At 30.1% G+C, this 15,710-nt stretch overlaps 1 protein-coding gene across 1 annotated transcript; it reads right to left on the bottom strand.

Moving 5' to 3' along the window:
• Positions 1-323: 323 nt before the first annotated feature.
• Positions 324-15,484, bottom strand: LOC107456662 (DNA ligase 1-like). The gene is made up of 5 exons (XM_016074591.3): positions 15,408-15,484; positions 12,197-12,355; positions 7,344-9,896; positions 4,160-4,264; positions 324-676 (listed from the first exon to the last, which is right to left on the bottom strand). The coding sequence occupies exons 2-5, from the start codon at positions 12,330-12,332 to the stop codon at positions 606-608; spliced, it is 2,865 nt and encodes a 954-aa protein (XP_015930077.1). The 5' UTR covers positions 12,333-12,355; positions 15,408-15,484; the 3' UTR covers positions 324-605.
• Between the last annotated feature and the right edge of the window lie 226 nt (positions 15,485-15,710).

The raw sequence follows: 15,710 nt of genomic DNA, 5'->3' as shown, positions 1-15,710 counted from the left end.
CATAAATGAGTGCAGATTATTGTCTTATGAATGAGTGCAAAAGATATTTTTATTATAGCTGTTCATAGATTCAAATGGTAAAGTAAAGCAATGGATAATCTTAATAGACAACATAAACAGAAAGTTTTACTAAAAGAACAGCTTATTTTTTCATAATATTTCAATAAAATAAATGATATAGCATGATGTTTTAATAAGACTACAAAAATCTATTCTGTTTTACATTAAAAAAACTTTTAGTTTTATTGAACACAGAAATATTAAATGAGTTGTAAATTTTTTCACAGATCACATTATCTAAAAATAAATAAAGTATATAATCGCAGAATTGCAAAGTTGATTTATTCACAAATAATTACAGAAAGAGAAAAGTAAATAATTAACTGGGATAAACAAAATGGTTGAAATAGATTCTACTAGGGTAATCAGCGCCAAATATTTTCTCTTATATAAGTGTTCTTATTTAGGAAATATCAGTCATCTACAAATTCTTATCTAGTCTAAATATTGCAGATTCTTTCATTGCTCTTGTATGAAGAAAATGAAACTCATTCTTTTTCTTGCTTTTAATGGAAATGTAACGATCTCTTGAATTCGAAAGCAGTTCAAGGCCGTTCGTTATGAAGATGTCGCCGCCGAACTGAAGAACTTTTCACTTCCCTTACGTGCAGAAAATCTAAAACAATTTTAATGTCTTTAATTTCAAGAAAAAATAATATCATTTCTTAAAAATATGTTTTATGATGAACTCGCAGAAAAATTGTTTTAACACTGAACCATAATAACAAAGAAAATTTGCTGCAACCTTAATAAGCTCTTCAATAGAACCGTGCTTCCGTTCAAGGTGAACCGTAGAAACAGGTTCCATAGTTAATGATAGCAAATGACCTGTAGTCTATTGAACCACAGTAACTTGACACATTAATATGGTTGTTGAAACTTTAAATGATATTGTGACTTAATATGCCGCAAATATTCTAACAGAGTGGCAAACTGATGAATTACTAATTCACAAATATTTACTTATCATCCTGGTAGCAGAATTTCCAGAGTCAATCTGCAGCACAGTCGTCATAATTTCAAATTATTGCAAAATTAGGCCAATTAGGCCTAAAATTAAAATTAGGCCTAATTAGGCATTAAAATTAGGCCTAATTATAGCAAAAATTAGGTCAATGTGGTAGGCGTACATCAAAATTAGTGCATATAAGTTATGGAAATATTATATATACACAAGAATGTCATTAAAAACTTGTTATTTTAATTAAAAAAAAATTTGTGATTTTAATTATATGGTAAAATTTAAAGTTAAAAAATAAATTTAGTTCAAATACAGTCGTAAAAAAACAACTAGTTTTCTGGTACTAAGAATTAATTTTTTAATTCTTTTTTGTCATTAAAATTTTTTATTTTTCAAAAATTCCAATTGATAATAGTAACTTATTTTTAAAATTTTGAAACGGCAGCACTTTTCGTTTGGTTGTGTATCTGCAGATTGGCAAACAAGTTTGGCTAAATTAGCTAAAATCTATTATATATAATTCTCTTACGTGGCTCCCAAATTTTGGCTGTATTTCTTTTCCGCCGGTGGCAACGTTCGCTTTGTTTTGTTTACGTTTTGAAAACACCAAAGTATTCTGCCTTTTAATGATGTGTTTCTGATCTAATATATATAATTCTCTTACGTGGCTCCCAAATTTTGGCTGAAGTACTTTGTACAACTAAATAAGATTCTTTTCACAACAGTTAAATATTTACTTTATTTTCTTCATTCATAGAGAAAACAGTCGGCAAAGAATTCTGTTAGGTTAAAAAACATTTCGCTAAAAAAATAACGAATTCTAAAAGAAATAAAAATAAACAACTTAAAAAATAAAAATGCTGTTGCCAGCCATAGAATTTTTTGAAAGTTAACTTAGCAACATAAATCAAAATGACATAGAAGCGCAACTAGATCAAAATTATGATACCTGAGCGCTTGACGTAACAAATCCTTCAATTCTAAAAGTGTTGTATCGCCAAATGCCCAAATTAACAATTGTGTTCTTAAAGAAATTCTATAAAAAGTTTTAAATAAACAACCTACTTCTACAACTGCTTCTTGAAGAACTTGGCTCATTGATTAAAAATATTGTTTTAATTTTACAGTACTAACTTTACTTCTACTTTCATTATTGCTATGACCCTCTTTCATTACATTTTACAACTTCATGCTAAATTTGAGGACTTTAAGTTGTTTTGTGGTTGAATACTGACATTTAGAAATGTGTACATAAAAAAAATAATATTTAGAGGTTAAGAGTTGCCTCAGAAAAATTTGAATTGTTGACATTGAACTTAACAATGGAAACAATCGTTTTTGTGAAAAATTGAATTGTATTGTTGACATCAAAACTAAAAATATTGTGTTTCAACTTAACAATACTACCTTAATTTATACTTTAGAATTGCCTCGGAGAAATTTGAATTGTTAGCAATGACTTAAACAAAAAGTTTTATTTTAACTGACAAATACTATATTATAATTTTAACTTTTTCTATGACTATACTCATTTTCTTACTCTTTTCTTTGTTTTTTATACATTTTATTTTTTTGTGATAAAATAAAAAACTTATAGTTGTTCTGCTTCTGAACACTGATGAAAACACAAAATGATGGGCTTCATCAACAATCAAAAATATATACATTTATTTTACAAATTCCATATTATTAAGGTGGCGCCCTTCAGAGAATTAAAAATACAAAATTATCTTCATCAAAGCCGATGCTTTACATCCGGCGTTCAGTGGCAGACTACTATTTCATATTGTTTTACAACACATGGCTTTAGCCCTCTGGTGGGAAAGACTTTAAAACAAAACTTACAACAGTTACTTTTCTCAACAACTGAAATTTAGAATAGTGTGATTAAGAAAAATATGTGAACTGTTTGCAATTTCAAATTAATATTGAAATGTACAGGTTTAGAATTTTCTACAGTGAAAAGTTTTCGGAACTTCAGTATTCAAAAAAGTATACAAAAGCTAGACGTTAAGAACGTATCCAATGAGCGAGCAAAGCGAGCACTGGATTGCGAAGCAATCGGAAATGAACTGTGAAAGCAGTTCCGGGGGTTGGCGAGCTCCAGCGAGCAGGGGGTAAAGCCTCCTAGTAAATAATAATTCAGTAAATTTAGGAATTAAAAATGATTTTTCTGTTTTTCCTCTCTCTAATTTTCAGGTTTGTTTTTTGAATCTCGGTAAGGGGAGGAAAATAATCTTCAAATGCTACAATTGTTTTTTAAATTCGGAGATAAAAAAATAATCTGCAGATTCTCTGATAATCCGCAGAGCCTGCTGTCATGCTGGAGGATTTCTCCCACTGGCTTATCACTATTCTGAAATAGTATCTGCTCAGAATTAAAATTATCATTCAGAAGTTACTATTCTAAATAGAAGTAATCATTCTGAAGTTCTTATACAAAATAAAATTTATTATTCCTAAGTTACTGTTCTGAATCGAAGTTATTATGTGTATTTTAACATAACTTACATAACATAATAAACATAACTTATTTTAATTTAAAAAGTGAGTGTTCACTCTTTAAATATAAATAAGTTATAGTAAATAAACTCTTTGAATAAAGTCAGTCAAAAGGAATTAAAACATTTATAAATACAGTGCATAATAGATATTTATACTGCATGTTTAATAATTTTGTCTTCTAACTTAATTAATTAAGCAAACTAACATTACTTAACCTAATTGTCAAAACTTCCCTACTAAATGCCTTATTGTAATTTTGTTACTAACTCTTCTATAATTCTTTTGTAACTCTTTTGTTACAAAAACTGCCTATTTAATTTTCATGTCGGAAAAGAAAACATAATAAAATGTACAATTTTGTCATTTTTTTTATAATTAGTACTCTTACAAGATCATGCAGCAAATCGCGAAGAGACAATGACTTCTTTAATTAGTTGACAAATGTTTGATCAATAATTTTTTTTTACAGGAACGTATCAGACTATTGAAACCTACATTTTAAAAACTTTTAACTTGATTCAGTTTACCCTGTAAATAATATATCTTTACGAAATATCTCCTTACATAATTACTTACATGTAGATCATATGCTATAAATCTCACCAAAAAATAAATTAAAATGAGAAAGCCTACCATTATACTGAGGGGTAGTTGTTGTGGGTGGAAAATATACGACGTTGCCAGCAGCACGACTTTGAATATTACTTTGGACATTAATTTCATTTGAATCATCTTCATCTGAAAAATGGATTGATTTTTTTTATCTTTCTGAAAACGATAAAGACTTATGTTTTACTAAATTTCCATTGAAATATACTTGTGCTTATTGAGTATTATAATGTTGTTTAGGAAGCCGGTAATGTATTTATGTGCAACAAAAAAAATTTCTTTTGTGAGACAAAAGAAGTTTTAGTGCTGCTTTAAGGAAAACTCTTCCAGACTGAAAGTCTGGGGCTGTCTGCCGCTATGGTAACAATCGCGAGCACATTTCTAATGGGGGTGAAATGGAGGAAGGAAGGTGTCGATTGGTTTACTCACGACGACTTACGCTAAGATTAAGACAAAACCATTCACCCCACACCCCTATTCGAAGTGACCTTTCCTCGTAACCATAGTATCCGCAACGACGGAGACGGGTGTCTGAAGGAGTTCTCCTGAAAGCCGCACTATACTTCCAGCCTGTCTTTTTCAAATAGTTGTTTTGAAAGCTCAACTTCCAGTAAAAATTTACAAGGCTATGAGATTTTAAATTCGTATATCAATGCATTTTTTCTTAAAATAAAACATTTTACAAATTTTAAAAAACACTAAATTTTTTGGAAAGAAAATCCAATTCTAAATTGAATCCTTAGATATTTTAAAATTTACACATTAAAAAAATCTCTAAACCATTTTAGCTCTAAGGCATTTGTTGAAGATTTCATTGGAATTTTAAAAAAATTATCAGCATGAATATCAAAATAAAAATATTACTTATATTACTTTTTGAAACAAATTCCATAATTAGGATTTTAAATCTTTCACATTTATCTGTTTGAATTTAAAGATATATTTCAATATACAAATTTATTATAAAGATTTATTATAATTTAAATGATTTCTACTGAACGTCATTTTTATAAGAGCTATGTTTTACTTGTGAGAACGAAAATAACTTTTTGTTTAGAGCAAAATAAACTTCTAACATCAAACAACTAATATGTCATAACCAGGGATCATAACTAACATTTCTAAAACTTGAACATCTCATTAAAACTAAAACCTTTTCTCAAACTATCGGAAATAAACGGCTTTATTTTATTTTTACTATCATATTTTCTTTCGCGTCATTCATCTCGCAGTAAACATGATTGGTTGCAACATGTTTACTAATTAGTAAACATGATTAGTTTACCCGCACTGTGTCTGTACAAACATCATACGTGTTCCTTTATTTTTGGTGGTATTTGCTTTTCATTACTAACACATTAAAATGCAAATAAAAAACTATTTTATGTGATTTTATTTCGTTAAAAAACTCAAATAGAAGAAATAAATGAGAAGTAATTTGAATCGTTGACGAGGCATACCAATTCAAATTGGGAATAGTTTTTATCGTTGTATGTTAAGTTGCTTTTTTCTTCATTTTTTTTAAACATTTTATGATAAATATTTAGATTTATATCCATTAATATGAAATCTCTCGTTTTTTTTAATACTTTTGATTGACATCTACCCAAGCGCGAGCTTACAAAATAACGAGGGGAATTTTTTTTTTCTACTATGGATACAAAAGTCATTATTTAAAGCAAAGAAGGCAGAAAATCACGAAAAAGCTCTTAAATTTGCAATAACTTTTGAACGCATCGGAATTTCGAAACAAAATTTTTGTTAAGTTCACAAATTAAAATAGCTCGTTCAACATGTTAGTTGCAATTCAGCGAACTACAGATAGACCAAACATGGTATTTTTTCCCTACAAATTTAACAGGTTTTAAATCTTACTGATTGAAAAATCTTAAATTTTTATTTCACCCTACTCTGTGCTTTTTTAATACGATTCTTCGTAGTTCTAAGTTTCTAGGCATGGTAGATTTTGTACAGGAAAGCAAAATATAACGTAACGAAAGAGGAAGAGAAAAAACTCACAAAAAGCACCTAAAATTATAATAACTTTCAAATAAATTGGAATTTCGAGGAAAAAATTAAATTCATGATTAAATATGGCCATTTTAGCATTTTAAATTGCAAGTCTATGGTTGCATTTCTGTGGCCTGTGGAACAATCCCTCTTGTATTTTTTTCCACAAGCTTAACAGCTAAGAGTTCTCGAACTAATTATCGAATGTTATTTTTTTATTGCATTGTACCCCTCATACATTTTTCTTCACACCTTTGCAATTTCAAATTTCCTAGTCTTATAGTTTTTTGCGCAGTAAAACAAAATTCAACGTTAAGTTGAACATATGAAACAGCGGCGGCTGGTCTTACGATTTTTAATGAAAAAAAGATAAATCTAAACCAGGAATGGTAAGTATATGACCACACCAGAAACTTTTGGCAGGACGTCAAAACATTTGAAAATAAAGTTACACGTGTATCATGCATAGAAATATGAGATACTAGCATTTGAAAACGTCTGCATTTTAATAAACTTTTAGTCTGAAACTTACATAAAATCCTACTTGCTATTCCACAGCTAAATCTTTATAACGAAATGAAAGATTAATTCCTATCAGCTGATGTTAAAGAAAAAAAAAAGAACTAAAAATTATCTTATAAAGTGTGAATGATCACACATTCTTTCCCCCTATCTCGGCGGTTATTATGATGAATTCATTCTGGTAAACTTATTGTACCAGCCATAAGCGAAAGGTTAAGCACTTTTACTTTAACTTCCATTTTAATCCCTTAATCTGATCTCTCCAAGTAAGCTGTTAGCTAAATCTCTCATCTTGCTTCGAGATGCGTGTCAAGATTCTTGTATTTTTTTGATTATAGGATTATGTTAATAAATCGTGACTTTCATGGAACGGTATGAGTTCTAATTATTGATAAGAACATAACGGATATATAATAATGTTATTTGAATTCCTGCGTATGAATTTCTAAAGTTGCATCTCCCCAGTCAATATGATTTTTGGTGCTCATACGCTTTGAAATCATTTTTTGGTTTTTGTGATGCCGATTTCCTTAAATTGAGCTACTATGATGCCCTAATATAACCAATTACTATGTTTGTATAAACACAGCTCTAAAATTTCCTGCGTCTTTGGACAAAACCCGTACCTTTTTAGGGTCCACCTTTCTTACTCAATAAATATATATAATTAACTTACCAGAATTCACCATGTTCTCATTTATTGATTCTCTCTGCAACCTAGGATCACTTTTTCGAGCAGTATTATCTATGAACCTGTCTCCTCTCTTCACATCTCCATAACTTGGATCATCTTGGTAACTGTAGTCAGAAACTTTATCTCTATTCGTATTTTCTCCTCCTTGGTAATCGCTGCTGTAATCATCGGGATTATTTTGCCTTTCTCTCGGAGATCCTCGAGGTCCACTATCTGGGTACTGATCTCGTGTTTTGCCGTTTTGACTTTGCATGTGATCAGAAAATGTTTTTCTGTTTTGAAAACCAGCCGATTTTTTCTCGTCTTTTCCAACGTCCTCAACGCGGCTTGGATACTTGTCCTCTCCCTTCTCTTCAACGAAAACCTCATGGAAGCTTTCTTTGTTGTTCTTAATTTCCGATTTTCGCTGCCCCTTAACGACAGCCGTCTTATTTCTGTAAGCCTCTTTGCTCCTGAGTAACGTTTTCGATTGTTTCTCCACCTTCTCTTCTTTGAGGTATATGTCTGGCATACTTACGTTGAATAGGTCAGTTGTGGACTCGTTACTTCCACCGATTCCAGTGCCATCACTCACAGTTGCAGACTGATCATCCACTTCAGAGCTTTGGATCACTGGCGCTGCATTTGGTGAGGCAGTTGTTATTACGACCATTTCTCCATCTTTAAAACTAATCGGTTTCGGGTCATACTTACTCTGTGTGTCTGTGTTCTCATCATCTGTCTGTGGTATTCCTTCATCTATTTGAATATGTCTCATTCTACCATATGGAGATTCATGAGGGGCAATGTTTCCTGGTGGTGTATCATAGTCTGGATTTGGCAGCTCTTGACCAGGTGGTAAGAAATTTTCATCAGGCAAGAAGTTTTTGTTATGCAACTCATGATCGGGTGGTAAGAAATGTTTGTCATACTGATCTTGTGGCAAAGTGGTGTAAGTTGTAGTCGTTTCGGTTGCAGTTTCAGTTTTATTTTGAGATTTATCTTCAGTTTTAACATGGACATTATCGTTGACTTTCTGCTGTTCGTTTTCGATAACGCTAGTCTCTTGCTGCAACCTCTTATCGTTAACAAGAGTTTTCTTAGTTCTGAAATTTTCCACCACTCTCTGCATTTTCTCTTCCACGTTTGGTGATCTTAAAACTTCTTTTGAGAGCACTTCATTAGTTTTATCTATCAGGTTAGATTTCTCTTTGTTGCTTTCTTGCAACGGTGCTACTACTGTGACTACTATATTTTTCGGAGCGGTGTCCGCTACATTAGACAAAGTTTGAAATTGGTTTGCTGGAGCCTCTCTGAGTGCAGGTCTGGAATTCTGATGGTTATTACGGAATTGTCTTTCATTACCAAATGTATTCTGAGGGACAGACTCTTGTTGAGAATTCGGCAATAAACCATAGTCATCCTCATTTGACCCAAGCGAGTCTAAAGCTCCCGGGATTTCATTTAAATCTGGATAATCCATTGGTACATTATCGGCTCCTATATCAACATTTCTTTTGTAACCTATATCATTCATATTTTTCTGCCTATATGTATTCATCGGTGAAATTTCAGAATTAGGATGTGGAGCGAATCTTTTCAGGTGTGAATATCTGCGTGTGTTTTCCCACATTTTTATGGGATCATCCTGGCTTTGATCATCTGTTTCTTGTGATTTTTTTTTACTATTACGTGATGATTTTTTCACCGACTTTGTTTCGCGGCTTTCCACAGCTTTAGGTTTATCGGTATTCCCGTATCGTTCGGGCTCAACATCGGACATCTCCTTATCGAACCACTTACCCAAACTATCTGGTCTTTTGAATTCGATATTTCTGACGTTCGTGGAACGTTGACGTTTAGAAAGTTTTGAATTATCTGCAGCTCTTTTAGCTGACTTAGTAGTAACAGAAGATGCTGTCGTTGCAGCAGAAGTTTTAATTAGCACTTCAGTTTCAGGCAGGGCTGGATCTGTTTCAGTTTGGTTTTCAGGAGAGAAGTTTTCATCCTCCAGAGAGAAGTTTTCGTTTTTGGGAGGGAAATTTTCAATTTCAGGAAGGTAATTTTCGTTTTCACGAGGGAAATTATCATTTTCAGGAGGAACATTTTCAGGAAGAAAGCTTTCGTTTTCGCGAGGAAAATTTTCATTTTCAGGTGGGAAATTTTCGTTTTCTGGAGGAAAATTTCTTTTACCGGGTGGAAAACTTTCATTTTCAGGTGAAAAATTTTCATTTTCAGGAGGAAAATTTTCCTTTTCAGACGGAAAATCTCCTTTACCGGGTGGGAAATTTTCAGTTTGATCACGCATTCGAAATTGATTACCGTATATTTGATCACGATACGCAGGATTTGGCATACGATTATTATAGTATTTTTTATTGGGAAAAGTTCTTTGATTTTGGAAATTATTGATCCTCTGATCATTACCGTACTTAGTTGGAGGATATTCTTGGAATGGTGGTCCAAATCTATCTATGCTCCTTTGGATTGCAAATTTCTTATTAACGTTTGGGTACCTTGACAAACCTCTCTTTAATATCAATTCATTATTTAATTCTAAAAAATAAAAGTATCTTTTAAATCTCAGTTTATTAATTATCAGTGGTTTGGTATAGTAAATTTCCTATTACTTCAGGAATTCGATTGAGCAACAATGGCAAATAGATAATCAAAAAGCATTTAATTATTTCTAATTTTTAAGAGTATATTAGTAAAACTTATAGCCAAACTTATAATGCTAAAACAAAAACATAAAAAAGATGGAAAAAAACAAAACGCATCTCAAAATATCGATTGTCTTAATATCACCCCAACAAAAATACGGTAAAACAGAATATTATGTTGTAGAATACCATGAAACAGAATGTCTCATGGATAAAAAACCACAAGTTACTAATCTTTAGCAGAAAACATATCATTGACCACAATCTCACATGGATATCGTCTAGCAATAACCACGTGTATAAATGTCTTATTTACAATTTACTATATTATTGTTTTATTTTATTTTACAATATTTATTTTATAACCGGAGTTGAACAACTGATCCATGTTTGAGTTTATGACTGCCAATGTCCAAATCCGAAGCCTTGTAATTTTGGACCATACCCAAAAGACAAGGGTACTATTGGTCAATCCTCGGGACAAACTCGTCTCCTTGGAGGAATTTTTGATACTGTATTTCTGTACTATATTTTTGCTTAAAAACAGCGCGCACATCAGTACTTCGTGTAAGTATGATTTTATTTTAGAATTAGTCGACGGATAAACCAAAAAGCAAGAAAAATACGAAGAATTTTTTTTTCTACAATGGCATAATTTAAGAAATAGTAGCTTATTTAAAGGAACATTAAAATGCATTTAGCAGTATAAACTTCAGAAAAAAGTATTCATGGAAATTAGAGCGAGAATGCTTTATTCAATGAGTTCCACAACAAATTAGTCCAAGTTTTGAAACGTCAACGATCTTTTCACCGTCTTTTCAAACAATCACGCTCATAGTTAACAAGTGATATCATAATTCTATTTTTCTTTTTCCTCTTAAATAAACAAACTTCAACAGAAAGGATCAAAACGTTGCAGAAGATAATAATATTCAATTCATGAATTGCAAATACTACTTACTGAACTATCTTACTGTATCTAGTTTGATCATTCTGCTTAAAATACATCAATCAGAATTTTATTTTCTAAATGCATATTTAATATAAATTATTAAATAGATGAAAAAGTTTCACTTTAATCATCAAGATAGCATTTTAAAACATGAAATGCAATATAATTAGATCAAAAGTTATTAAAGCATTTTATATATTTATATATTGTTTTTCTGCGCACTGTATGTTATTTAGGGACTAAAATCAAGTGTTGACTCAAGCATAATCATAATTAACCGCTTGCAATCCTTGGATTTAACAAAATCAAAGTTAAACCTGTTTGAAGATTAAACAAATGTTACTAAAAAATTATTAAAATTTTTAAAAAAAATTGTAATAGTTTGCATATTAAGGTGTCCGACTTGGGGAAAATCGGTAATTTCGAAGGAATATTTTTTTTAAATACTCTATAATTGAAATTACGATCAGTTATCTTTCTAAATCTCTTTAATTCGAAACTGAGTGTTATAATCAATAATTAATTATTTTATTCATGTAAAATAGTGCTTTATATTTACATATTTTAGATCCATTTTCTGAAAAAAACTGTAATTTTAATAATATATCTTAAGGCTAACACTCATTAAACAAAAAGTTTATTGTAGAACTCTTTGAAACTTCGTATAAAGATTTTGTATAACGTCAGCAATAGTTTGAACTGAAATCTAAGGTCAAATGTAAATTTATTATTTTTATCACGCTAAGTAAGAATGTTCAGAATTTTTCTTTTAAAAAATTAATATTGAACAATCTATTTAGTTTTATTTCATTGTATATTCAAAATGTATTTTATATATTTCATTTCAAACAGCAGGCAATCCTATTTTTGATCCAGAAAAAAAATATTTTGCTATTTATGTAGAGATGCTAACATAACGTAAGAAAACAACAACTAGATTTTATGCTCAAATTTGGTTTTATCTTAAACAATTATTTTTTACATTTTTATTAATTTTTGAGCCTATAAAATTAAAATTTAGGCTGTTTTAAAAAAAAACTGTTCGATTCCAGTTAAATACTTTAATGATTATGGAAAATTGCTAACTAAATATCACAATATAAAATTTTGTCTTAAAATTAAGAGTGAGAGCTTTTGAGATTACCTCACTAAGAAAAACACAAGTCACCACATTCAAAGAGTAGAAATATGATATACACATGAAACTTAAATGAAAAGAATAAACTGAGGTAAAAAAATACCTGGATAATCTTTATAAATTTCATCATAATCATAATTATAACTATTTTTTTCCGAATATGCAAAAGACTTAGAGAACGCACAAACAATTAAAAAGAGCATATAAGAGAACGCCATTCTTTTTAATAGCTGTTTCATTTGAGCCTTGATACCTTTGTAAGCTGAAAGTAAAAAATGCATACGTTAGATTAATGTATGATATTTTAAATTTCTAATATAGCGCTATTCAATGTCTTTTAATAGGTTATACTGCCTTTGGATATTGACTTTATCTAATAATTTTTTCAAGCAAAAAAAAAATGACATTTCAAGCTCATGTAAGAACGGCATTTGAAAAATACGTTTCCTTTTATGAATTTTAATCGAAATATTTTGAAATTACATATGTTGAGACAAGGTTTTTTGAGATTCCAACGAAAAAATCCATTGAACAGATAGCTCTTGACTGTTATTATTAAATTAGCATTCCTACAGTTTTTAGAATAATGGGTCATTAATGTTAAATGTGGCCTCAAATAGAGTGAGATAAAAAGCTATGATAGAAGCCTTATGCTCCAATTCGGAGTGAAGAAGAATGTGTATGTAGTTTGTCTACGGTAAGAAGTCCCCCCGCCACAAAGTCTGAGGCTGTCTGTTGCTATGGAAACAAGAATAGCGCATTTCAGGGAAGGTAGTTTTTCTTCATTCTAGGGCTAACACAATAGACAGAGAATATAGATTCCGCTTTTCTCGTAGCCCGAGCTAAAATCAGTCCCAAACAAAGTCCCTACACCCCTACTTGAAATAGTTATACCTTGTTACTATAGTCACCACCATGGGTTCAGACGAATGGCTAGGGGAGTTCTTATTTTAAACAAACTATATGTTGGTTAAATAAACAGAACACTGAGACCAAATGCAGTGGGAAAGCTGTCAGTGTTGCACATCGGTTTCGATCAGTAAGAACGCATTCGCATCGGTAGAACGATCAGAAGCTGGGTGAGCTTACCACAAACAAGGAAAGAATCCTGAATTCTAGTAATAGGTAAATATAGCTCGTGATAAAACAAAAAAATTTTAAAAAAATTTAAATTTGACTTTTTTTTTTGCAAAAGTTATATAGGAAAGGAATACAATTTTTGATAAAATCTAGACCGTATTATTTCATAAAACAAATTATGATTGTAGAAAGAATCAAATATTTCATTAAATCATCAGTCAATTTATCCATTCTAAATTTCAGAAAACCAGTTCATTAGTTTCTAAAAATTTGAAAATGTTATACAATATTTTTCAAATGTAAGCACTTAAAATTAAAACAAAACATCCATTTTATTAAATAAAAAATTCGCAAAATATAATTTAATCGGAGTTTAAAATAAACAGAACTTTATGATAAAATGAAATAAATGTATATATGTAGTGTTACCCCTCAAATGATAGAAAAAAAATACTTGTCTCACTAACTATAAAGATTTTTATGAATTTCTACTGAAAAAATAATGCAAGTTCTGACTGCAACAGATTTGAATACACATACCATGATTTTACGGTGAATATGAACTCGGAATCAAGTCAAGTCAAAGGTATAGTTATTAATAAGCAATCGTAGAAGAAATTTCCGTTTCAAGTGCAGCTTTAATTTTTGTTTTATTTATTTATTAATTTTTGGCGCAATACTGTTTTTGCCTCAACCGTACACAAGTTAAGAATTATTAAGAAGTTAGGAATTATTATTAAAAATCGCAATTTTCAACTAGAAAATTTCTTATCGAAATTTTCTCGAACAAATTTGTTATAAATCATTTTTATCCAGCTTTGTGATGGCTAACTAAATATTTTTAAAATAAAATATTAATTATACGTTAAATTTTATGGAATAAAATGCAACCATATCAATCTTTCTAGGTAAAAACTACTGAAGAATTCCAACTTCCTAAAATTCTAAGACAAAGAAAAGTCATTCTGGAATTTCAATTTTGGATCTGATATCGGTTAGCGACTAAGTTGATTTGAAAATGTAAGAAGCAGGCTCGGTGAGTCAATTTTATTCTAATACTTTTCATTCTACAAAGCGCCAAAATAAAAATATATTTTATTTTTCGCCTATACTTTTTTTTTATTTTCTAGCCAGAAATCCTCATTGTTACAGTCTTCTGTAAGCCTTAATTTAATTAAAAAAAATATTTTTGAGATCTGACCCCACATGCGTATTCTAATTGGCAAAATTTAACTGTTGTATAGCGATCTTGGTAAATTTAATTATCGTTTGCTTTCACTAAACAACTTTAAATTCACTTGCATTCTTTCTTAGTGTGTTTTTTATAAAAAATTTTGGGAGAAATATACTGTTTCAAAACGTCCCTTGGCGAATAGATAGCATTAGTATTTAGGTGCATTAAGTAAAATGGTGCCAAAAACGTAATACAATACAAATAACTAAAGCATAAAAAATCATGATTTAATATGAAAACATAACAAAAATAAGACATGACATAAAAACATAACCAAGCATAACAAATATATGGATAATATAAAAACATAGGTTAGAGTGTAGAATAAGGTGCCTTTGGATTGGTCACTTTAGCATGAAGCATATAATATAAATGCAATATTCAATTTTCCGATTATTTTTATAACAATTTCAAATCTTTAAGTTTTTCTCATTTTTAGTTTATTTTTCCTATTTACATAAGAAAGTTGCTTAAATAAGGAGACAAATCTATTCTAAACTTTTACCGCAACATAACATAGCAAAAATGTGCATTAAAAACATAATTCTCTGGTTACCACATATGATGCAACATCGCTAATCACGATGCCCATATTGGCGATATTTTAAGGGGTTCACTAAATATAGACACTCTCAAATTTTAAAGAAAAAGAAATTATTGTACCAAAATTTGCACCAGAGTTGCAACACCTAATTCCTGATAAACTTTCCTTACCTTTGTAACGCAAGGCTCTATCACAAAAATCTTAAGCTTTAATTTCGAACTTATAGACTTTTTTTTGCAAAACAATTATAATAATTTTTAATGACATATTTAATGAACGAAACAAAAAATGTGCATATAAGGTTGAAATGCATGTCAATTTCTTACATTAATGCATTTAATCCACGACTGTAATAAATAACTGACTCAATTACTTCTTCATGTAGATAAGTGGTTAGAGTTATTTTTTTTTGGATAAAATTTACGCAATTGTACTAACTGGATACATTTTACTTACCATCATTTTTTAAAACCTTGCTCTTTATTTTGTTAAATCCTTTTCAGTTTATCAAAAAATTAATTCTGCGAATGTTTGAAATCATTTGTAAACAATGAGAAAAAGTTCAACACCAAACATGCTTATGCAAGTTTTGAAAACCAAATATTCAGGTGGACTAGACCTTAAAATCAATCACTCTTTGAAAATTATATAATTGGGTATGTTTAAGATTTTAAGTCATTAGCGTATGTATATTTGACCGAAGCGCCACCTTTAATTTTCATCAGATTTATTTGTTTTAATATTTCACTTTAGGTTGCG

Source organism: Parasteatoda tepidariorum, chromosome 2 (genome assembly GCF_043381705.1).
Source record: "Parasteatoda tepidariorum isolate YZ-2023 chromosome 2, CAS_Ptep_4.0, whole genome shotgun sequence".
NCBI classification, from domain to species: domain Eukaryota; kingdom Metazoa; phylum Arthropoda; class Arachnida; order Araneae; family Theridiidae; genus Parasteatoda; species Parasteatoda tepidariorum.
This window is presented reverse-complemented; position numbering and strand designations above follow the sequence as displayed.